The following is a 26,409-nucleotide window of genomic DNA, read 5'->3' as shown; positions in this document are numbered from 1 at the left end:
AATTATTCAGTGACGGGTGATAAAGTGACACAAGAAGACACAGAAGCGTGGATGTTGCATACTAATGCCCTCCGCAGCCTGCAATGTGCATCTCTATAGCCAGCTGCAGCGAGGAGCTGTTCCCCACCTGTGCACAGCTGATTAAACGCGATGCATATCAGCAGAATGTTAGAGTCACAAAGAGTTATCGCCGCATCTCCAACTACATTTACCTCCCATTCACCTCTGCTAAGCGCGAGAGGATTTTTTTTAAAACTTCTTTTGTGACGCTCTATTGCATCACCAACAAACAGTCTCCATCCCTTCATCTGAGAGAATTAGATCCCGACTCCTGGATTCGGACAGACGGGTTGTGTGTGGGGGGGGGCATTGACACAGCAAAGACAAGGAAGACGGTAAACAACCCGAAAGCTCTATTAAACATTTGCAGGAAAACAATAAATCTGGACTTAGAGGGCTTCCTAGAGTTTTATCTTTGCTTAAAAAAAAATTGCCTGCTCCCTAAATATAACTCATCAGTGTTTGTAACAGCCACATGTAAAAATGTAAGTACTGATTGTAAATGAGAAAATCGTGCAACATCGGCCAAGACGCAAAAGCAGGGGATGTCATAATTAGGCCGTGGTAATATTTCTGGAATAAGAGGTTTGTCACTGCGTTTTTGGCATGGCATGACTTAGTCTCCCTGTGTATAAGGGATGTATGTAAGCCTAGATGGATGAAAATGTTGTCTGACAGGACGCTGTGATAGCAAACAGTAATGCCTTTCCATATTTCGACAGCAGCCCTCTTTCTATTTAACGTCAGGCCAAAATCTGCTGGTTAACTATTTACAATTCCCTGAAGAGAAAAGAAAATGCATCATTTTGTAAAAAAATTTTTCCTCCTTGAAAGTGATGCATTGAGGAAATCATTTGTGGCTCTCTACAATCACCAGCAACCTTGACAATAACCTCTCTGATGTTGTTCTACAGGCGTCGCATCCAAAGCCAGGAGGAAACCAGCTGGCGAGGAAGACCGTGAGGTGAGAGAGAAGTAGGAGTTTTAGTGCTTTGGTCGGAAAGTGTGGATTAATTGAAAGTAATTAAAGATGTGACTGTCTCTCTGGGGACCCGTCAACGCTCCCCCCCCCACCCACCCATCAATCAGCGACTATCAGTGCCCAAAGCGGCAGAGCGGCGGTACAGTGCGGACAGACATCACTTCTAAAGCGCTGATCATTCATCATTCCGATGAGCCGCAATAAAGTCAAAGAAAGTTTCATAGGACTGCTGATGAGATGCTGTCAGGATAACTACACTGAGGGAGAGGTTGTCACCGGCAACCGAGGAGGCAGAGAAGACGAACAAGTTCATGCAGCAGTGAAGAAAACAGCCCGAGGCGATATTCCACTTTAAAAAAGGCGTTAAAAGGACAAATGATGCCCATTTGTATGACAAAAACTGACTGTTGCTTATTAGGGATGCTTTAAAACCAAGTTAAACCCATCAGTATAATTGCACTAATGTTATTTTCAGTACAGATTCATCTACTAATCTGCAGGTTATTTTTTTTGATGACTCAATTAATCACTTTGTCTTTAAAGTAGCAGAAAGCGGTGAGAAAAGCCAAAATGGCTTTCAAGCTCGAAACATCGGCTAAACGACTTAGGTTCTATCAAAATATTGATTTTAATCGCTACGCTAATCCATTCACGTCCAAGCTTATTTTCATAAACAGCCAATAGGATGGTGTCTTCGTTCAGATCTCATCTGCTAGCAAAAAAAAAAAAAGTCGGCATTTGTTTCTCTGCACTGAAAAGACAAACGCCAGGCTGTCAGAGTCGAGAAACAGCAAAGCTATCCAGAATAGATTGGAGAATATCTGAGTCCATCAGCCTGCTGTCCTGGAAGACTTAGCTCCTGCTGTGGTAGACTAATCTCCCCATGCTTACAGTGCTGCAGACAGCGGTGGATATATTGTGCTCCTGCATCAGTATGCCATGAAGCACTACAGGGGGGGGGGGGTACATGTAAAGGATTAGGTCGAGTTAAAAATGTAATACAGGCGGGTAGAGAAAGAGGAAATCACCAGTCTGTCTGGTCTTTATCTGCTTTATATTACAGCATTGGGAGGTCAAGAGTTCACCAGACGTACAGGCGGAGGAAGAACAGCTAACTTCTGTGTGCTTAAAAATCTCTTGTAAACGCAAAATTGGCTTTGTTATCCATCCTCGTTACTCGCGGTTAATGCGTTCCAGGAACCACACGCAAATAACGAATTCTACGATACAGCGACAAATTATTTATCTTGTTATTTACCGTAATTTAAACGTTTATGAACTCTCCATCTATATTACCTTTTCCCATATTCGCATCGAGTGTTAAAAGCGCTTTTGTATCTCACTGAAGTTCCGAGACTCACGGAATGTAGCGCACTTCCGGATGCTGTCAGCCAATAGAATGCGTGTACGGTATCACGTGACTGCCTAGTAAAAATCCGTGATGAGGTGAAGTCGCGAGTGTTGATGCGCGAATGCGTGAGGGATTACTGCATTTCTAAATTCAGAGAGCCGTGGGGAAAATGGACATGAACGCTGTTATCGGTACCCACCTTGGCCTTGCCGGTGCTCTGCAGAATGTGGACCAGCGCACACGCCATCTCTTCCTTGTTCTTCACACTAATCCCGGGCTCCAGCACCGAGCATAGCAGCATGTAGTTATTGGTGGTGTATTCTGCAAACTCCTTATACATCTCCATGGGAAGGATGTTCATACTCTGATAGCGGGCTTTGATTCTAATCATGGGCCCAGATGTCTTGCCTTTGGGCGGGTTGGGAGTGCTGACCGGATACCACTTCTCCACAAACTGCCGTCCAGTAACAGCCGCGACAGGGATAGTGACAAGTCCAATGTAATTGTTTTTATCTTTCTTTTTCTTCTTGTCTGTGTCTTTGTAAAGGTGGGCCGTGATGCTCTTGACAGGAGGAAGGTTATTGAACTCAAAGTGTTCTCCCCAGAAGACGTTGTCAGTCTTGAGTTTGCAAGTGGTGCGAGCGTAGAGCGAGTCATCCAGACAAAGCTCGCAAAAGTATTTCTTTTTGGCTGGCATATCCTTCGCCTCGATGATCCACAACTTCAGCATGTTCTCCACCCGACGACTGTTGTCCTGGAGACAAGATGAGAGAATAGGACGCGGTTTGGAAAGGTCTTTTAGAAAAATCTTTACAACATCGCCACCAAAAATATCTTGAAATAGAATAATCATTATAACTAAACATTTTTTGCGGGCCACAATGGATTAAAGTAACCGACATAAAACTAAATCTAAATCAGACGTCAAGCAGAAGTAAATTGGTAAAATTCAAATGTGAATTAGCATGACTCATTTTTCTCCTGAATCGAATGACATGAACTGATAGTTATTCCTGAAGATTGAGAGCTGTATTTCAAACACAAGGGTAACATCTGTCACATCTGAGTTCAGTAATATCTTGACAGAAGTGCTATCAATTTTGCAAATTTCCTGATGTTGGCATGACAAAATTACTTCCTACTATAAATAAGGGCGCGCTATTCCATCAATTATTAATTAAACTTATGTCAAGAGTTCCTTCGTATGAATGCAAATGTATTTGCTATCAAGCACCAGTCCACAAAGATGATCCGTAAATTGCCAGGTCTTATAATTACTCATAATTGCTCTCATACACAGGTGCTGAACTGTGCAAGCTTAGCATTTACACCACCTTCTTCAATTTACATTTTAATCTCTAGCAAACAAGTAATGAAAATGATTGACTGAGTATTCTTACAGTATTAGCATCTCTTTCTTAATACCTGACACAGACAACGGGGCAGAGACTTTGAATGAAGTCATAGCAACAAATTCCAACCTGGAAACCACAAAGTCAAGCAGGCTGAGTCTTGAATGTGCTCCATTTAGAAGCCTTAACAAGTTTTCTTCCTCTGCTGGCAAAATTGAACTCTTATCATAGTTTTATTACAGTTGATCTTACAGTAGAAGAAGAAAAACATGTTACTATTCATCTCTCGGATACAACTCTAAAGAATTCTTTATCTAACTCCAAAAACATTCCAGTATCTTTTTTCAGGATGTTATGAAAAAAAAAAAAGATTGCTATCATCACCTAACCTCTCAAAATAGTAAAATGATTAAATAACAAAATCTTAGCCAAAAAAAAAAAAAAGCAGAGGAAGAGACGGACTCCCGTGTTACCAAGGGGTCTTTTCGTCTAATCGATGTTCTAATTGATGACTAATTTACTAAAACAACGACTCTCTAAGATTATGATCAATTCCTGCTCGATGTGTTTGCTTTACTTCCTCTGCCACAGCTGTGTTTACGAACAGAGATGCTATCTCTAGTCAAGAGAAAAATGTTGGCGTTCCTGTCTCTGACCTTTTGCGTCCTTTGCTCTCGCGGTGCAGGAAGCGCTCGGCTGGATGTCAACACATCAGATTGCCTAGCGGTATGCGTTAGCTTGTCAACACATCACTGTCTTTACACTAATCAATGTAGCTTTTGGAATCGGGACACTTGTAACAACTTATTAGTGTTGATTGCTACAAACAGTCTCATCCCACCTACTGCGTATTTACATTCTTACTTTGTTTGGTTGCACCGCTCTCCTCAGATTCTCCATCCATTTGTCTCTCTCGGCAGATGAGCGGCAGGAAAAACATTTGCTTCCCGAGGAGGTGGTGACCTACCGCAGAGAGACAGACAGAAACAGAGAGAGAAGGAAATGCAGTGTTTTAATGATGGTACCTCATGCATAAAAATGACAGGATAATTGGAACAGTCATCTTTGCTAAACTTGATTTCTAAATAGCACAAAGAAGCTCCTTCACAGCTCACATACATACAGACTAATAGATACGAAGCAGACTGAAGATGACTTGGCAGTGTTGAGGAAGGATTGAATGATCTGGATTGACAGATGATGCAGATGAAGACTTGGCAGGCAGCGCGAGAACGTGATGAAATGAAAAATGCGCAGTGGGATAGAGAGAAGAGCGAGAAGAGGAAAACAGAAAGTTGTATTGAAGAAGATGATGATGATAAAGATGTGTGAAGATTTCAGCTCTCTTCGATCCACACTGTACGACAGGAAGCATTCGTTAGCTCCTCTCACCCCAGCGCTACCAAAGGCTTCTTCGGATTAATTTAATGGTAATTAGGAGCATAATGTGTTGGAAATTACTTTGGTCCATTGAAGGTAATAAGGATCTAACCTTTAATATACTCTTTCTATAGCTGAACCTTTGGATATAATTGGCCATCAGCAGCTAATCAAACTAGATTTGACGAGAGAGACACTGCTGGAACCAAAGTATTCTTCTCAGCTGCAAATTTGCATTTGAGTTTTCCTTTAACTTTTATAACGAGTATTTTCTGATTGGTATTTGATCAAACAATTCATCATGGAAACAGAGAAGAAAAGCCAATGTTGGAAATAATCAAAAGCCGAAGCTCTCGTTGTGAGGAAGTAAAAACCTTCAACTGAAAATGGTTGTTTTTGGAACAGGGAACAAAAAGCAATCTGGTTGGCAGAGAATGCATATGGATAATTGTTACTCTTAGTAGTTGTTGTTTGTTGGACTGTTTGGTTCTCTCTACGATAACTTGAAAAGTCATCCATGGGTATTGATGAATTTCTGCAAGGGGGAATGCATAAAACATTTGGTTTGCCCCAAATATGAATTCAGAACACATTTGTGACTTTCTTCAATGTTGTCAGATTGGGTCTTTAATATGTTTTTGAAAATATCATGGAAAATAACGAGAGGCTAAGAAAAATAAACTGTGGGTATTCCACCACTATAAACATTTGGATCCAGATTCAGATTATAATTCAGACCTGGGAGACATCAATACACATCTTGAGGAGCGTACCACATATTGGGTCGCACCACATGAACAAAACGAAGCACAGACATGATTATTAACATTACACTTATATTTCTGAGTTAATTAATTATTTAAAATTTAGTACTAAATTTAGCATAAAGCAAATGTGAGCAAAGTGAGATCATTACGGTTCATGCAATTGATCCACGAACTGATGTCACGTTTTAGACCGTGTACTGAATATGATGTGATCCCTGCCATGACTGCTACAGGATTCTGTTTTTGCATCCCTTTGTAAGTTTTTTCTGATCGTTTCTGAGTGGTTTCTTGTTACTGATGTTGTTGCTGTGTGTATTTCTGCTTTCTTTATCTCTGGGCAAACATGTTGAGGCGAGTGACCACTAACCAAGGAAAGCTTTCTTTGCTCATGTTGCTGGCGCGTACATAATTTTTGGGTCTGTGAATTAAAGAGCCTGGTTTAACGATGCTCTTATTTTTAAAGTAATTAGGTGATATATGGATAAAAACTGAAGATATGGAAGTTGGAAAACTGAAATAACACCTACTTTAACACATCAGACGTGCGGCTGTCAGCGGATGCTTTAAATAAACATTGCCAACGGTGGGAATTCAGATTGTCATCATGCTCATGTACTGTATGTGTGTGTCCTCTCACCTCGAAGCAGTAGTCCTGCCCGAGGATGCTGCTGTGCACAGGCTTGATGACAACCTCGTCCTCCATACTTAGGTCCAGGGCTTCCACTGCACTACTGGGGCTGAGCAATGACTCATGGGAGCGAGACTCCTTCAGCCTTGGCATCAGATGAGACCTAAGAGTGGGAAAAGTGAGAGAACTGAGTCACTCGAGCGGAGTATGAGTAGCGGAAGTGAGAGACAGGGAGAGAGAGAGGGAGCATATGCACTTGCATATTAGCAAGCGTTCATGGTGAGTGTGAAGAGAGAGAGTGTGAGGATGACGCAGAGAGGATGTTCCACTTGCCTCAAAGTCAAACGAGTCCTCGGCAAGAGAAGAATGCACACGGCATCAACACATTCACGCACCCACTTCTAATTCCCCTTGCTAATGGGAGTCTTTACTTCACAACCTGACATATCAACGGATGAATGAAAAGGAATGAGAATAACTGAGTCAAGCTGCACGGCTGTTAGTTGGATCATTGTCGGGAAGCGATAATGCTTCCCAGTGATGAAATAGAAACCCTTCTGAGGTGCTTTAAGGGCAGTTTTAAAAAGGCTGTATTCAGGAAAAGACCACCCCAAAGCACAGTTTATTGAAAAATTTCAGCCAGAGTACAGTGGGTTAGTGTAAATAGACAAATTTTTTTGTTTAAGGGTAGCATAATGGCATTCTAGCTTCGGCCCATTCCCATCCTTACGATACCATGTTGTACCTCAAGTAATTATTGAGAAAAGTCTGTTTTACTCAGATTGTTCAAAGCCGTCTTTATCGCGCCTCATCCTTCTGTATAAACGGGGTCATCGTTCTGGAAACCAAGACAGAAGCGGTACAGAATCCGGACGGGATGGGGGCGCGACGTTCAGACACGGTGTGCATGACACACAACAGACATCTGAAAAACATCTAGTAGCTGTGAACTGGGGAGACGAAACTCTTTTCCCTCCAACCAGAGAATGAGATTAACGGTGAAGCAGCCAGAATGCTAAGTGTTGTTGCGTTTTTTACATGTCTAAAACACCATGTTTGACTTATTTCATGAGCTCAGTTTAAGGTGATCTTTTTTTAAACACTCATGCCTAGAAAAAAAAAACACATTTGGCAGCAAAGAAAGCAAAATGGAGTAAATCACTAGCAACCGTCAACCTTCTCACATCCCAGTCAGCCTCACGGTGTTAAGAGGGAGTAATCTATATGGGAGTAAGGAATGTAATCTACGCCAGACGAGCTACACAAACATTAGCCCCTGACGCTCATGTGCTGACGGGGCAAGGAAGACAGTGGGCCCGTTGCTAGTGTAATGAGTGGGAGCATTCTGTTAATAGTGTCGGCTTACAGCCTAATCTGTATGTGTGTGTGTGTGTGTGCGTGCGTGTGTGTGTGCACATCGCTACTGATGGCTGAAAGAGGGGCCTTCCAGGAAAAATGCAACACCCATGATTACAGATTAGCGACCGCATGCAGCCCTTTGTAGGGTCAGCCAGCTGTCAAATCCACTGGCCAGTGTGGAATATACACATCCAGGCAAATTTAAGCAGCTAAAATGCGGAGAAAAAAAAACAAAACACATGCAAACACAGTAACAAATGCATTGCATACGACGATCAAGTTTTTCGGAGCTTCTAGCATCTCCAAAAGCACAGCTGCAGGATAGTGTGTTTGCACCTCGCTCTGCTTTGTGATTGGCTGACTGGGTACCGGGCAGAACAGAGAACGAGTCAAGTACGCAGAGAGGAAAGAGGGGTTTTCTGGTGGGATGTGCCATTATACACAGGAAGGGATGTGAACTTGCAGGTTTTGGATCCACAGACCCAAATCCTGCACGATGCTTCTTGTGGCTCACAAACAGACGCATTTCAACAAAAGAGTAGATGTAGAGGAAGACGGTGAAGCAAGATCATATGGATAAATATGATGCGAGAGAGGAATGCCAAAAGGATCATTATTTCCTTTTTCTCTCAGCAAATCACGTTAGAACATTAGTGTCAGTGGAAATGGTGAGAGATTGCGTATGAAATGATGAATAATAATGCCGCCTGTCATCTGTATGGCACTGTTAAATTGTATCATGTAATTTACGGCCCACTCTATAATAATGGCAGTAAAAGACTGTGTGGGGTAAGAAATCTGCTCATAACTTCCACATCACACCGTTTGTGTCGCTTTCTGTGAATGGGAACCGGTATTAGGAGTCGGGTCCGCTGTCCTCATCTCACATCTCTACCCCCCCGCCCCCAACATCGTCTATTTTCAGCAAACGTCCTTGGCAATCCGTCATTATGTTGCCTTCGATTCTTTCCTAGTCCGTTCCCTCATTCAGCGTTGCTATTGTTGATGTTCTTGGGATAGACTCTCTGGTATCCTATACTCTCCTCCTTGCTGTTTATCCATCTCACTGTGTTTATCTCTCTCTCTTGTCCACCAGTCAATGCAGGCCTCTTAGTATTTTGGGCTTCATTTAAACCAGCTAAATATTTCAGGAAATGTTCGGGAGCTAAACAGGCTTTAGTTCGATTGTGAAGATCCTTCCTGTGTCTACAGGACTGGAATAAAATACATATTTGAAAAAAAGTTAAGCCATAGTCATCTATAACACCTTATGTTTGAATGAATTCTTGGAACAATTCATTTTTTAATGAATATCGTCTGATTATCTTCACCCCTGTGGGGTTTTTATCAGGTGTTATAGTTATAGAAAAGGAAGATGAAGGTAAAAACCTGTTGAGGACAATGCAGCTCTGCTAACCAACATTATTATTTCTATAACCTTCTGTTTGAGTGGAAAACAAACAGTTACTTGGCTTAAAAGCTTTGTCCACAGCCTACGAACCACAACAACAAGCATCTGTTTGTCTGCATTTTATTGCCTCCATATAACAACTTTTCCGCGTCAGCCAAGGGTGGAAATGTTTTGACAACCATTGCCAGATTTTTATGCAGAAGATAGAAAAAACATATTAAAATAAAAACAGTAACTTGTGGACAGTTGATCAGTAAAACTAGCATCAATAACAGCTCAATATAGGCTAGTCAATGACTATTTTTTCCCCCGGACTATCAATAAAAGTTGTCAAGTTAACTGTTACGTGTTGTTTTCATCTTTCAAACATAGAGTTGGTGGGAGATGTAGATGTGGATTCACTATTTAGGAAGTTATGCCAGTGTGTCAGGCCAAAATTCTATTAACACAGAGTGAGATCTGTGCCCAGCTCAGGTTCAATAGAAACTCAGTTAGAAATAAGTACCAGGGAGAGCAGAGCAGAATAATGGATTCTGAGTCTGTCTGGGTTGCAACCAGAGTGCCTCGTCTCAGTTCGCTGTAAAGAGAGTTCATCTGATAGCCTGTCTGGGATCTGATAGAGTCTCTAAAATCTCAGACTCATATAGGCGTCAGGGCACTTAGACTTCTGACACACTGACTGAGCAAGGGACTCTATTCTATCCTGATTGCTCAAGACAAGCTGAATTAATGTACTGTAACTTCAATAAAATGACGTTTTACTAGGTTGCTACACCATTACTCTGTAATTACATGCATGTCAAATCTAGCATACGATTGCACACGTGAAGCAGTAAGTAGCAGCGATTAATCCTCACATGGGGAAATAAGACCCTCTTTGTCTCACGTTACTTTAATAACCAACAAGGAAAACGGGCTGAATGACAAATAGCTAAAGCTGCTGACATAACCAAATACAACAAATACCGTTCTCTTAAAAGTACTCCAGTTAATGTTCAGCCTAAGTAGCCTGCTGTTAACAGTGTTTACTGTAGTGCCCACCCTGCGTGGTGCTAATGCATGATTTTGCTTTGTTGTTAGACCAACATTTACAGCAATCAATACGTTTTTTGCTTGCTGACTGACAGAGGAACAACTAATTCATGATATTGTTTCATAAACAAATACAATACAAACGGGACCAGTGGGAAAATGCTTCACTGCTATGGAGGTCATTTAAATTTGTCACTTTGGACAAAGGTGCCAGCTGTATAATTGATAAAGTTAAATCAAAAACTTTTCTGGCGGAATAAAAACAAACTAGAAAAAAGAAGAAACCTCAGTCACAATAGTCCATTTTCATTTAATTAAACCTGAACAAACAAGTGAAGAAAGTCATGGATTCATTTCATTGTCTCAATCCAAAATGTGATGATTCCTCCAATGAGATTCATGGGAATCCTTCATGTGTTTTAAAGCTAACTGTCACAAAACCACATATTTCAAAATTCACGAAAGTGGAAAATGAATCTGCCTCCCTATCCGGAATCAGTCCAACATTGACAGGCACATAATTCATGCCCTACAAACTGGACGGACAAAGGAAGGTCATGTTATGTCAGATTAAGAACAGGTCAGTGCAGATCACGGCTGCCGTATCTTTCAAAGATAGCACTGGTATTATTTTTGTGTGGATGATTAGCTCACAGTTAGTTATTTTCATGTTATGCCCTAAAGTTGAAAAAAATCTTTATAAAATAAATTAAGTATTTCAGCGAGTTATCTATAGAATCTCAAAATTTTTGTTCCTCACTAGATTGTGATCAAACTAAATTGCTCTGCAATAAATAAGCCATTATTCCTGCATCAGGAAGTGCACAATAAAAAGTCTACTATTCCCACTGCTTCAGCGCTGATGTAGTGGAAACGACCACAGGCCGTGAGGAAACAATTAAGTGTCTTTCACATTGCGAGGTACGGGCTCTGATCACTCATTTTATCCAAACTGATGTGGTTAGAGTCACTCAGCGCTTGGCAGGAAAAAATGAGGCCCCATCAGTTCAGACAGGAAGTTAAACTCCTACCGCAGTCGGGTCAGACTTTTTACATCGGTTTCACACATTTTTTCAGAAATACAACTGGATTTTTGTTTTGAGCAAACTTGTGAAGACGCACCATTCCATCAACCTGCCATCTGTCACCTGTCATCTGTATTGGCACGAACAGTTGGGCAATGGGTAACAAGAGAATACAAGCAAAAACACGAACGTCTGGACCTCAACCAGAAACAGAATGCAGAGCAATGAAAAGGGAAGAGAAAGACATACAGGGGTGGAGTGGGGTGGGGATGCTGTCAGATACTGCTGGTGCAGAACAGTGGATGTGAGCGCTGAACCGCTGACATGCGGCTACAGGCCTTTGAGCCCAAACACCAATCAGGGCAGCAAGAAGATCCAGTCAACAGAACAGAAGCTCATTCGCCGTCAAGCTGCAGCGTGAGAATCTCTGGAGACGAAGATGGAGGCACAGGTTGTGAGTGAAAGAAGCGAGCTGGAGATGCATCAGCTCATGTGACAGGCCCACTATAACTCCCTTCTGCCAATAAGCCTCGGAGGAAAACGCTCACACATTTAGACTGACACTTTCAATCAAGAACGTCCTTTCTGCTCAACCATCCGCGGCTTCTTTGAGTCCAGATCGGCTGTGTTATAGACGGCTGTGGAAGAGATAACAATGACAGCTAAAGGGAGAACACAAAAATGTACATTAGAACAGATGGGTTACAGACAAGTGGGCAGAGTAAAGTCTGTCTTGGTACATATCCAGTGCATTAGTGCTTTGCAGCACCTTTGCTGGTTGACGGCGTCGGCACTTTAGGCTCTTACACCGCCAGAGGTCTAATGCACACGCAAGACAAAAGAGAGACGACACTGGGACGCAGGAAGAGAGAGATACAGCCACGGGCATCGCTGCACAAAATGAGGAAATAAAGACTGCAACTATGGTCTGATGACTTTTGTGAGGCAAAACCAGTTAGAGCTATAAATGGGTCCTCATGTTATCTAACAGTACAGAAGGAAGTGCTCCACACCAAGAATGTAAGCCTTTAAAGACAAGGATGAGACACGTGAGAACAGGCGCACCCCAGTCCCAATGAACACACAAACACGTGTGGACATAGTGAATTAGCTTTAGCATCCATCCCTCCATTCATTCCTTCCATTTGTCCCAGGATGGGTTGTAGCAGCAGCAGGCTGAGCGGGGTATTCAAAATGTCCACATTTTTCTAAGAACATTTTACAGCTCGTCCTGAGAAGGGACATCCCCATGCCAGATATTTAGTAGGATATCTCAGTCTGCTTCTTGGTCCATTCTGGGGTCTCTCCCCATTTAGTCATGCCTGGAAAACTACAAAGTAGGTCCCAGGGAGGAATCGAAATGCAGTGGGCCGTCGCCATGTTCCCCTTCGATGTCCAAACTCCTGACAGATGCAGCTTATTTCGGATCCTTGCATCGCTTCTTTTTGTCACTGCCCAGACGCTGAGAGTGTAGTTGAGGGGTGGAATGACTGAATCGTGAGCTTTTCCTTCTGATTCCACAATAACACTTGTATTACTGGTGATACTGTCCACCTCACGCTCCAATTTCCCACTAATTGTGAACAAGACCCAAGATTCTTCAAGTCCTTCTCTTGAGGCAGCAATATCTCAACAACCGTGGCCTCAGATTGGGAGGTACAGACCCTCATGTCAGCCCCTACACACTGGTTAGTATCTCCTAAATAATCAGCTCCAGACCCATTTTTAGAATTCTGTAGGGATGCCTGACTCCGAGCAATGGCAGACACGACATTGTGAGAAAGTTTGGCTGCTAAGATAAAGTGGCAGGAGAACAATTGTTTTGGAGAGCTGATGCAGCCACAGAGCAAGGCTTGTCTGATAGCACACACACAACCATGCACGCACGCACACACACACTCTCATGCACGCACGCACAGCTTGATTACGGTAAAAGCATAGCCTCCCCACTAGGCTGGGAGGTAATTCGGTGTAACATCTGCTAAGACACTCACTGCAGGAGACCAATACAGAGAAGTGAAGAGCTGCTCCGGAGCAGGTCGAATGGGGTTTGGTTCTAAAGGGCATGTGTTGAACAAGAGAACTGAACAGCTGGGCGCAAAACACAACCGCTGGACACAGCCCATCAGACAAGCAGCTGCAAAACACAGCAGGCCAATTTACCTGCAATGATCGGTGAAGATCGCTCAAAATTTCTTAAGCATGCGTGGTATTTTCATGAGAGTCTTATTTTCTCCAAGATGTGACTCATGTGGAATCCCACTTGCTCATCTTATTCCCAGGTGACCTTTCAGGACCAAGACTCAAGGGTTCATCAGAACACAACATGTAGCTTCATCGGTCTAATGGACTTTGTTAGGGCTAAATGAACATTTGTGCGTGGGCGTATGCTCGTCACTCTATTCACAGTAATTAGAGGTGAGGGGGAGGAGAAAATAGAACCGCCATTGTAAGGCTAATTTATAATAAGGTCAAATGTCACACTAATGAGTTACTCCTTAAGTACCTGCATAGGTCAAAGAGCAAAGGACAAATGTCATAGTAATGACTGGTGGCCTCCTGGGAACAACCCCTTACAGTATTTATTTGAATAATGCACTTCCAGGCACTTGTAATGAAAAAATATCATTATTGAATATTGCATTAGAGTGCACTGTTTACACACACTGTTTACCATGCAGCCTTAAGGAATGAAGTGTCACCAGTATACATTAACACACCTGGTACCCGTGACGTGACAGATGATGGATTAATTCTTATTACACTGAAATGTCACATATATATATGCAGAGGGAGCAAATATAGTTATTAAATCAACTACATTAATCTAAGTGATGCACTTCTCTAGATTAATTAGGATAAAGTAAAATGCCAAGGACTTGATTAGTCGATTTATGCTGACTATAATTTATCTCGAAGCGTTTGGCCAGTAGATAAACGGACTCCATATTTATTTCATACTTTCACTGGACCAGCATTTGTGCATTATAGTTATTAATATTTTTGTTTGAATTAAACAATGAATTATAATTTAAAAGTTGAGGACAGGTCAAATCATGTAGGAAAAGTTGATTACTTCTAGACTTACGTTCGAAAAAACAGACATAGGCTATCTCTGTGGATGGATGGGTCGAACAGTGGACTTCCATAGAAATGTACATGTCGTTGAAGAAAACTATGATTTGGTCCAATGTTTTGGTCCAATGACTCCTCTAAACTTGATAGAAGAGTGTAGCATGGACATAAAAACTGAATAAATTTCTACAGTGGATCTGAATCACGATGAAACTTAATGTGTATTTCACTTTCTTATGATTTAGGAGTGCAATTGTTTTCTCTGAAATATAGCCGTAGGTTGTCCCCACCACTGGGAAACAGCAGCGGGCCAGACAGCTAGAAAATAAATAAAAAGAAGGAGTGACATTGGCAACAACAAAGTATTGAATTGGAGAAATATAACATTATCATCTAATTTATTCATGCCGGCTCTACAAGCACAGATTCAGATTTTTATACCTCTGCTCAACCCTCTGTAGGATGGGTGAAATTGCTGGATTTTACATGAATTCAGATGAAGTGCACGTCAAACAAACACACACTCTTAACTGCAGCTCTTAACACATCCATGACACGGATGAAGAGGAGGACATCGAGGACAGTGATGTAACCAGGTCACTGTTTAGCCTCCGGTCTTATTCTGTTGAATGTACTGTATATTATATATTCACACATATATTGGTTTGTGCTTGCAAGTTTGGATCTAGTTGAAGCATCCCATTCTTTATTACTGTATTTTTGTTGAATGTATTTCATAAAACACGAGATGAAACTGAGAACTGGCAGCTGAATAATTCTCTGTTGTTCTCACCTTCCGTTTTATTTTAACATAACTGGTGCTATAGTATATCCCAGCATTCATCCAAGCCATAGGGAAATGAATCATCCCTAGGTGACTCATGATGAAATGTGTGCTGGATGATTGTTGCTTCTTGTGATGCTACTGAACTCACTCATTCCACTTCAGAACAGTCAGTAAATAACCTTGACGGGTTGGGGCTAATTGATTATTCTAACTAAGAAAACAGCACTCGCAACACAAGAAACATCTTTTCAGTTCCCTCTTCCTAACCGAAGGAACCTGTGACCAGCATTTTTCTCATAATTCAGTCATTAATTCTGTGCTAAAAGGCAGCATTAGAGAGAAATGTGGGGCACCGGTAGAAGACGGAGGCAAAGATTATATAGCTATGGCCACAGTAAGACGTCTGGTAGTGAAATCATTTAATTGGACCATCGTCTGCCCAATTAAATGACTTATCTGACTTCAAGCCATCCAGCAATCCTTAGTGTTCAACCCTGAGGAGCAAGCAATGTGACCAAGGATTTGACAGACTGTCATCTAACATTATGAGAAAACTTAGGTGAAAAGATTATTCCGGATGAGATTCATTTTCACAATGAGATGCCTATTATTAGTTATACGTTGGAGGTTAATTAGTGATTACACAATACTTATGAATACGTTCACTTACTGATGAGTAGTTTATGTGTATGAATATTAGTGTGATAAACCACTAGACACAATTATAGACTATCAGCTGTAAAGACACATGTCAGGGGGTGTGACTCTGAGACTTGAAGCACGCAAAGGTTGTGAAAATGGCGTGTGAAAAAACACTTCTGTGTGTAGACATACAGGATACTTGTAGTGTAAATCTAAGAAAGGCCAAACTGCATGGAAACCCCCCCCCCCCCGCAGAATCGCTGTTCTATTTTTTGGCACAAATGAAGGAAATTATAAATTAGTCAGAAGAAAGCTCTTGAACCCTTACATAATGGCAAAGTGCTTGGGGAAGTGATAAGACCATTTGCTAAGAAGCAGGAGAGACGGTGGAAGTGTGTTGTTCACTTCTTGACCTGAATATTCAAACATCCCTGTGGCATTGGACAAAGAAACCGGCAAGCGTTCAAGTTCATGGAGAGAAGAAAGAGGCAGAGACTTTCATCCCACACAACACGGCAAAAAAAAATAAAAAAATCCAGTATCCGATCTTTGGAAAAGATACCTTTTCCACTTTGTTTCAGCTTTCATTGTATTTTTATTAATACCAGATGACAGACAGGTTGTACTAACTTTAGTACATAATTGGCTATAAATTGGAAAGTGTTGTTACTTCCTCTTTAAAGTTATTATTTGCCTCAGGCACCAAATAGTTTTCACGTTCAGGTCCAAACGTGTCCTTGTTTGTCTCCTGCAACCTTCCTCTTGAGCTTTTCCGTTGTACAGTTAGTTTCCTCCTTTTGAATCATCTGTCCTGTCTTTTCCTTTCTTTTATAATTGATACAAAATAAACCTTAAAGCATTCAAGTAGCAAAAAATAGTCATAAAAAAAAAACCACTGTGTGTGAACAGTGGGTGGATGCAAAGACAGAGGTTTCCAAAACCCACAGCCTGCAGCTGTGCTGTAACCATCAACTACAAAGAGCACCCCGAAGAATCAAGTATTAAAACAAACACTTACGATCGACTGAATATGTGAAACATCGTCCAGCAGAGTCACTCCCAACTGGATCCACAAAATGCACAACTTCAATTTGGGTCGCATTCCTCACTGGCGGCCGGTTTCAGTGTTTTCCTGACTATTTTTGAGTCTCTGGGAACGTGGCTGGTGCCTCTGCCCTCTGAGTTACACCAAACCGCTCCCAAAGGATGTCTGCTGCTACTAACACACCCCTCTCCATATCCCATTTAAAAAGACAGTGCTCCTATTCAGGAGAAGCCGGCCCATCGGTCATTTAGAGCAACTTTTTGTACCTTTTGGCAGCTTATTTTTAGATCTCCTGTTAGGTTAGCTACATAATTCCATATCTATCTTATAATTTGGCAATGGTATTTGCATAGTGACTTTCAAAATGTAATCTCAGGACAGTCTCTTAATCTCTAGTTTTCATAGAGGAAAACATATGAAACCGTTGTCTGAGACGGAAAGCAAAATATTTCTCTCCTAGGTTTGTCCCTGGGATACGTGGTACCTCTGTCATCATCACATCTGTCTCCCATGCTTTTTCTCACACTGACATATACCTCGAGCTGGCAGCCAGGAAGTCAGCTTGCCTCCTCCCTCCCTCCACATTTCCCTGTAGCAGGAAACAATGGCCCACGCTTCAGCACAACTCTGTGTGGGAAAACGTTGGGCCCTCGGACTACTAAAGGGGACTCCAGGAAAAGAGGGGGGGAAAGGAAGGGAAAGCATGAAAAAGTAAAGGAAGGAGCAAAAGGGTGAAGGAGAAAATGAGACAGAGAAATCTCCAGTCTTTTTATCGTATGCTTACTTTATACGTGGTTGGCGACCCACTGGGAGGAGGCCGATGTTGCAGCTAACACATGCGCTGAAGGAAGTGACGCTAGAGTTCCAAATAAAGCCAAAGCCACAAAAATGCTCGCCATCTCCTGTGAGTCAACTCCATGGAAACCAGTCCAGTTCTCCCAAAATCAAATCTGTGAACTTATGTGAAAAGACTTGCGTGAACCTCCACGGGAGCGTTTACAGTAGCACAAGAGCCCTACAGTCGCAGCTGCTGCCTCGACAATGGAATTCTTTGTGTACTTACTACACAAGGGAAACTGTCTTTGGATACCATTACAGGTAGACCGGATCTCTAGGTATGAAATAATTCAAGCATCATTTGGGAAATGAAACCAAAGCCGGTTTAATATACTTGTTCTTCACAATACGAAGGATTAGAATAGCTAGGTCTTATCGCGAGTAAACAGACCTGCATGACTCGCTGTTTTGTTGGGCAAAGGTTAACTACAAAGTCAAGGCAAAGCCCTGAGACTAAACGCTCAGGGGGATTTCCTCATTCTTCTAGTCTGGGTCACGATAATATCATACCTCACAGGGTTGTAGTGACTACTTAGATTCCTCCCAGCGTGGGGTGAGCAAGGCTATTCTATCTATTAAAGTTTATAACTAGAGAGGAATGCAGAAGTTTCTAAAAATCTTCATTCCTCATGGAGACAATAGCCTTCTCTGCTTTGGTGACTCATGATGGTTAGCTTTTTTTGCATCTGCATTCGGTTTCTATGGGTGCACACACACACACAAACAACCTGAACATTTTGTAATTATGAGAGAAAAATCCATGTCAAATTGTGCCAAGGAGTGTGTGGGTGGATACAGGCGAGGTTCTGAGCCAAGTGTGTGGCGGTAGACAGCAACAGGATGGGGTCACGGGAGAGGGTAGGAGAGACAAGGTTCTCTCGGCTAACCGTCTGTCTGTCAGCTATCCCGCAGAGACCTCGCCTCCGAGACATTATTCCCCTGCAAACCACTGACCTGTTTAGTAAAGCAGCACCTGCCTGCACAGAGGTAAAGAGAGGGAGGGTGGGGAATCTCAGAAAAACAAAATAATCGGTAGATGCAGTGCGTTCCGGGCAAGCTTCCACAAGTCTGCATCACGGGGGAAGGTGGGTGGCGAATGGAAAGAGGGTGAGACGTGTTCTACTAGTAGGTGTACTTCGAGGGCAGGGAAAGACAGGCAGCGAGAAGACTGAGAGGAAAGTCAAATGAGCAGCTCAGTGAAGGGAGAATATGAAATCAATAAGAAGGATGGAAAGATTAAGGGTGATACTGTAAGTGACGAAGTAACTGCACTGAATCTGAGATTGTACATTAAGCTAAATTAGACACTTTTAAAGTTAAACTGCAATTTTGCTGCACACAGAAAGAATATATGAGAGTCCTGACAGTTCCTCAGAGATTTAAACATTGTTTAATATGCCTGTAAGCATTAGACTATTTTCAAACACTGCCTTCTATCGTAGAGGGTATATCAGAGATCCCATCCTGCATCCCTTCACTCATCCCTCCATACCCTGTCCTCCATTTCTTTTTTTATTTAAGCAACCACAGAGAGATGGCCAAAGACAGATGAACAACAGATGGGGCAGTGGCTTCAGCTCTTCTGCATGTTTGCTCATGCAAAAGAAAAACCATAAGGACGGGAGCGTGAGGACAAAGGGAGACTTTAACTGGAAGACCGATGCTTGAGAGCTCTCTCATGTCGCTCCTATTGACTTTGCACTACAGCCTTCAGGGCAGGAACGAGCTATGAGCGATTCAATTATTGACGGAGCACAACGCTGCCCCATCGCGGGCATGCACTCCTCTTTCATCCTTTCCCAGGCAGGGGGTGAGGAGATGCAAAGAATTATTGCTGAATGTTACAGTCACAGCCGGCTCCAGTCATCCTTCCTTCTCAATGGTACGACTGATGAAAACATTCCAACCTGCAATTTCCTGACATGCATTGCAGATTTCAAAGCGCTAAAACACACTGAATGCGAGCACATGGAAACGGGGGACATTTTTTTATGTCATCCTCTCTTTCACGATTTAAATCCCTTTCAGATTGATTATTCCGATTTAAACGCCATCTGCGTGTTTGTGTGCGTCACATGTCGGCAATCTCAGATTAATGTTGGGATCCTGTGGATTTCAATGTAACTGGTATTTGAACGACGCACTGCCTGCTCAAAATTGTGAAACAAGAAATAAGGGTTTTTATCACTCAAAACAAATAAAAAATACAGATATTTTAAACAAAAAAGCAAACACGAAGACTGAATAATTACAATTTGTGCTCAACAAGAAGAAAAAATCTTCTGATAATCCAAATGTCTTTTACATGCTTTAATTATTTAGTTGATGCAAGAAGACTATCCGCTGATTTACCCATCAGCTGTTCTGCAAAGGCAGACAGTAAATTTGATGCTACAAGGTTTTCCAGACAACGAAGATGCCAACAGTCCTCAGCACCTCTGTGCTACCTTGAACGGCCATGTTTGTGCAGTCGTAATTCAGTTTTAAGTGCTAGACCGTGTTTTCACTTTGTACCGCCGGTGGCCTCTTAACCCCTCTTCGAATGGGGTGCGGCGCTGACCAGCTCCTCCCTCTTTGTGAATGTGTCTGATCGAATCCTCTGCCCCACTTCACGGGCTCTCGGTAAATCAATGGACATCACAGAGATGATCCATGACAGAGTAATTGCACAAGATACGGACCGCTGAGGGAATTATGCAACGAGACGGGATGGAGCATCGGGAAGATAAGACTCAAAGCAGAGATGTGCATTTGTTCCATTTTTGGTTTCAGTCTTTATTTCTCTGCCACAGACATATCATGGAAGAGGTGACATTCAATTCCGTATTAAAGAAGAGGACAGTTTAATTTAACGATATGCTTGTTACATAAGTTCCCAGATCAGGAATTAAGAGCACCACTGAACAAGCCAATGTAGATAAATACCGTTCCTCTGCTCCTTTGTCTTTTTTCAAACATCTTCAGCTTAATTTTTCTCACATTTATCTCACGTTTGCTCTATCAATCCTTCCCTTTTACTCCACCTGTACATCTGAGGCTGTGAAAATGATTAACAGCTTTATTTCTAGCTCTGCAATCCCTCGCCTTTTTGGTTAGCAAGCTGTGACATATGATGGGACTGCCGGAACGTTCACAAACACACACCAGAAAACATATGTTTGCATGCATATAGTGTATGAATGTATGCACAAACATTTACTCGTGCATACAAGCAGAAACAGCATTCCGTGTTTGGAGACAATTTTCAGAAAATCAGACTGTTGCTGAGGCTACTGGCAGCATAATGTGTAGGAGTCAAAGTCAGGTTTTATTCTGGAGGATTCAACAGCTGGTTAGAATCATGAGGACCACCAGCTGAGCTCTCACACTGTATCTGCATACTGCAGTAAGGCGACAGAGCATCAAACAATCATTTATGTGTTTACTAAACCAAAGATGGCTTCCTCCGGTGAAGCCATCTCAGAGGAAAATAAATGTTTGGTTGAACGCTGCTCTCCAGCAACTCAATTCTCTCTCTCTCTCTCTCTCTCCATCCTTTTGTGGCGAGGGAGTTTTGGGTGTGTGGAACACTTACAGCCTCTGGGTTTGTTTTTATCTGCCTTTTTAATGAGATGTATTAACATGGAATAACTTCATTGGAAAGATTAACAAGTTAATTCTTGGTGTGTGACCACTGATTAATTCCACGCATAGAAGTGGTGTGTCCTGTACAGCATTGCTTTATCCCCCTTTAGCTGTGAAAACTGTGTGCGGTGCAGTAATTGGACTGTGGATTAAATAATAACTAACCACCAAAAGCAGCCACTGAAGCCACCATGTGCAGACATTATAATGTTTCTACAATTAAATGAGCTGTTGCTCTCAGAGACTCCAAAACTCTTCTCCTCTTCTCCACAGTTCGGACTAAGAGCGCTGGCCGACATCCAGCTGTTGACCTCGCAAGCCCTGGACAAGTCATCTGATTTGTGTTAGTTGGCTGCCCTCCGTCACACCGACCAGCTTTATGTGATGATGTTACATTCAGGACGTAGTTGCCGCTTGCAATCAAAAACCCATCTCTGCGTTATCACCTCTCCGGTGATAAATATTAAAGAGTGGACACCCTGAAGGTTTAAAGGAAGATCTATGATTCCTGGTATCCTGAATGTACGCAGGATGCAGTAGGGTTGCGTGCGCTCACTGAGACAGACACGCAAAGAAAGAAGTGGACAGTCTCAATGAAGCACAGCTTACATGCGTGAGTTGGAATTTACATCTGCGGTTACCCACGTTGCACAAGAACAAAAAAAGAAAAAAAGAAAAAGAAAAGACGATCCCCTTAAATGAACCTGGGCGAAACAAATCTCCCAAAAGAATGCGCCTGACACGTGAAAAAGCAGGATAACACTCACCAGCCATCGTTAAGAATTCCACAGGACAATCAATGGCAGGCGGGGGGAATCCGAGGATCAGCCAACGACAAGAGGGGAGGTAGAAGAAGAGCCAGGGATGGATGAGGGCAGAAGCAATCTCAAAGCTCCATTTCACCCCCCCTTGCTGCCAATTCAGACTGCCGCTCGCCTCTTCGCTTCCTCACTTGTGGTTTTCTTCCTCCCTCTCTCCCTGACCCCTTCCTTCCCTCCTCCTGCTGCTGCTGCTTTAAGACAAGGGGTGGGGAATAGGCGATGCGTTGTTCCCCCTCTCCTCCTAGTCTATCTTCCTCACCCCATACAGAACATGCCCTACTTCCTGGGTCGTCTCTGAAACGGGACACATTTATTTGTTTTCTTTCACTTCGTATGAATGAATTTTAAGGATGTCCGACTCCGATTCGGGTAAAGGAGGCTTGTCTCTCCACACTCTTAACTCCTGCCAAACCCTTTTCCTTTTGACTGACCGCACCTCCCATTTCTGTCTCCTTGCGCAGGGAGGAGCCTGCTTATGCTGTGGTGGTGGCGATGATGTTGGTGGGTGGGGGGTGTCACGTGTATGTGTGTGTGTGTGTGTGGTGCAGCTGGCCCTGCCCCCTCTTATCTGGCTGGGAGTGTGTGTGCTCTTTGTCCTGTCAGCTCTACTGTGAGTAGCCTTCCCTGTCATCCACTAATACTGCTGCTACTGCTGCTGCAATCAGTCCTGGGGGGACGGGGAGGGGTTGGAGGGGGGAGGTGGTGGCTGCCCTGACTGGGTTCTGTCCATCTGAGAGTCCAGGACTCATGCTGGGGCTTAGACAAAAAAAACCACAGTAGACATTAGACCGGAGCTCAGCTTTGGCAGTGACTTGGGCGACGAGGCCAGCCAAAGTGTTGGTAGCCAGACTGGAATGTGGGAGGGAGAGTTTTGCTACGCTCAATTTGAGCTGGGATTGGTAGACTGGCAGAGGAGATAAGGATGAGAATGAGGCTATTTCTAGAGCTTACACACTGGCAGAGTCGGCAAAAGGGATAAAGGACCTGGACAGGACGCAAGGATAACACAGGACAGCTGTGGAGAGCTGGTTCACCGGAGGCAAGGCCGCTGATCTGCACTCCCTGCACGTCTGCAATGATGTCATCAAACATGACATCACCCTAACCCCCTTATTTTCCCAGACGCAAGTGCACATGTAGACCAGGTGATCACACAATGGGGTGTATGTGTGTGTAGGAGGGGTATAAATATAGGGCTTGGAGGTAACACCCATGTTAAACAAAAGCTCCGTCCACAAGATCATTGTTGGACAAATAAAGAGAAGTATGTCGGCGACTCGCTGTTGGCCACCTGTTTCCTCCTCAACATGAAAAACAGCGCAGCCTTCAACATCAGATAAATAAAGGCATTTATTTAGCCTAACCTTAAAAGACTTTGTACGAACCAAAGCAATGACTTTAATTCAATCACAGCCTGACCTGTCAAGGATTATAGATCAACAACTCTTTCTAGAGAATGATGTCCAGGATCACAAAAGCGACTGAACAAAACATCTATGTGCATTTCTTGAACAGGTTGTTCTCTTTTTGTTTTGCATTAGTTTAGTTATCATGAATCTTTCTCTTTCCTTCTTTTCTCACAATCCAACCAGTCCAGGCAGAGCTCCGTTCACCTAGAGGCAGGGTCTGCTGCCAGGGTTCTGCCTGTTAAAAGGCAGGGGGGGGGGGGGTTGTCACTAACGCGGACATCAGATTCTCTTAATTTTCACATTTGGTGCACTAGAATAAACTGAAACACATTTATAATTATTTTCAGCACACAATTGTTATTTGCAGTAAATCTTCTCTTATGTGAAGAAATTCATCAAAACTTTTGCCCAAAAATCAAATATAATATTATAGACTTGTGATGAGTCTTTCCAATTATACATACATTTTTTCTTAAATTTTTTGACACCTGTGAAGACAAACTTGTATTCGATCGTCAACAACATAATCCTAATCCATCCATCCATTTTCTTGAACCGCTTCATCCGCTGACGCGGGAAGCTGGAGCCTATCCCAGCTGGCTTGGGGACACTCCGGGCGCGACGACAATCCTACATATTTTTCAAAATAATTATACAACTCAATATTTGACACATAAAATATGCAACATGCACTGCTGTGAAAGTGATAACTTACTCAAAACTGAATGTGTCACATGAAAAAGAGGCTGATAGAAATAACAAGGGTAGCATCTGAGAGCAGGGAGCTATTTGAGTGGGTTTGTAAATGCACAAAGGAAAGCTGAACGTCTGACCCAGACATAATCCAGCTAACAATGACAGCACTCAAAGAGTATAGCTGCCTTTAAAAGGAATCTGTCTGGTGCCATTTCGTCTCTCCTTTACTTCAGGCTTCGCTGCTGTATTTACAATTCTCCCTGTAGTCGTCAGTACACGACGCAATGCAACGGCGGCTATCAGTGAAGAATGCCAGTCAGGCAATTAGAATGCGACAGATTCAAGTCAGTGTCAAAGGATTCTATTCTATTACTACACTAGCAATACGCTACTTTTCATTAATTGTCTTGTAACTGAGCGTGCATGAATTAAAATGCAATAAACCTTTAAATTTTCCAGGAATGTGCACAGGCAAGGGGGGACCTGAAATACCCCTTATAGCGGCATCTCTTCTCTTTTTTCACAAGCAATAGGGGCATAGTTCATCCCTGCCTTTGACTTCCTTTCTATGAATGCTTTTACTTAATAAATGTGAGTAACGGTGGTTACAAGTCGTAAGGTAGACAGACAATACTATGACGTCTGACCTTGATGAGGCAGCGTCTGGAGGAGTGAAGCTTCAACTGCTTTAAGCTTCATCAACACTGAATCGAAAGGGCTGCAGAACACAGGTTTCTGTCATCATTTATAAAAATAAAACAACAGCAATCCACTGAAGTCTCACATGGTGAAAGGGGTTGCAGGTCATGAGACAGCATGGAGGTATTGATTTTAGACCTTGGGTTTGGGCATTAGCTAACTGGGGTCTTGACGTGGTTCTGGTGAGGTAATGCAGTCCAGTGGAGAGTCATGTGATCGATTAACTTTGCCAGCACGTTTCACTTCTCTACATTTGTGGCATCTTGAAAAGATGTAACAAAGGGGAAGCATCCATAGCACTTTCCTCTAAAAATCCCACCATGCAATGCGAAAATGGGCTGTCGGACAATGTCACACGACAGTGATTAATTAGTGCGTGAAATCTTGTTTCACTTCTCGCTATAGAGAAACTACTGTGAAAGGAATGAATTGATCCTCGTGGTTTTGGTCGTTCATCATTTTAAACCACAATCTACTGTCTCAAGCCCATAAAAACCATTGTACAGACCATATTATAGAGAAAACACAGCTGTAAAGCTGTAAACGTGTTATGTTTAACACACAGACACACACTGTAGCAGCCTCTGCATGTAGCAGAGAGTATTGGTTGTGATCGTGGGGTTGGGGGGGGTTTTGGATTGAGTTATTTGGTGACATTATATCTTGACTGAAATTGATTTCAATCAGGTGAAGCTTCATCATTAATTACTTTATTGATAAAATGTGCAAAATGTTGATAAAAGTGAAAAATGTTCCTGCGATTAGACCTCACTGTGACACCCCCCTCTGTTTCATTTACCGCCAACCCTGTCAAGACGCCAGTAGTTTCTAAAATGTGACTCATTTGCATAAACACATGCCAATTTTGTGTCACGTTACTGCATTTCAAGGCAGGAAAGCGACACCAGATCACAGAGGCCGTTGGCTTGGCAGTGCAGTCAGTGCTGCATTTCAACCTCTGAGAGAGGACGCGTGTTGGAGGCAGACTTGAGTTTTCGCTGCCGCCACCTGTGATGCAAATCACTCCACGCAAACTCAGAAGAACCAATTAGAAATCTGGACGGAGAGCAAGCTTGCCAAATCACTGCTGGCTTGATTCGACAGAAGTGAGGATGATGCTGATCAGACTGCTGCAGCCTGCAAAGAGATTTGCCTTCTGCAAATCATCTAAAGATGGTAACAGATGGTAAAGTAAGCAAATGTCCTTTTTCCAAGTGCTGGAAGTTCGGCAAGTTAGAAAGCAATCTGCATTTTCCCCATACCTCCTCACATCACAAGTAAATCACAAGTTGAAATGTGTCACACAACAACTATGTCCATCGGTATTATTCATTTGCTTAAATGCACTTAAATTTTTTGGGGGGGTTTTCTTCAGTTAAATGCATAAAAATCATTTATTAGATTGTGATTATTGGTCACGGGACTTA

At 42.6% G+C, this 26,409-nt stretch overlaps 1 protein-coding gene across 7 annotated transcripts in view; it reads right to left on the bottom strand.

The window, feature by feature from the left end:
- LOC137608024 (disabled homolog 2-interacting protein-like) overlaps positions 1-26,409 on the bottom strand; it is a 100,796-nt gene that overhangs the window by 22,920 nt on the left and 51,467 nt on the right. For 5 of the 7 annotated variants that reach the window (XM_068333999.1, XM_068334000.1, XM_068334002.1 and 2 more), the window contains exons 4-6: positions 6,530-6,683; positions 4,610-4,708; positions 2,593-3,147 (exon numbers count right to left, since the gene is read on the bottom strand). In XM_068333999.1, the coding sequence (XP_068190100.1) occupies positions 2,593-3,147; positions 4,610-4,708; positions 6,530-6,683 (808 nt within the window). Of the gene's footprint in view, positions 1-2,592; positions 3,148-4,609; positions 4,709-6,529; positions 6,684-16,869; positions 17,017-22,124; positions 22,583-26,409 lie in introns of those variants that run through there. The other 2 variants (XM_068334004.1, XM_068334003.1) reach the window with 2 other exon arrangements.

Source organism: Antennarius striatus, chromosome 15, assembly GCF_040054535.1.
Source record: "Antennarius striatus isolate MH-2024 chromosome 15, ASM4005453v1, whole genome shotgun sequence".
NCBI classification, from domain to species: Eukaryota; Metazoa; Chordata; class Actinopteri; order Lophiiformes; family Antennariidae; genus Antennarius; species Antennarius striatus.
The sequence above is the reverse complement of the archived record's forward strand: the minus strand, read 5'-3'. Positions and strand labels throughout refer to the sequence as shown.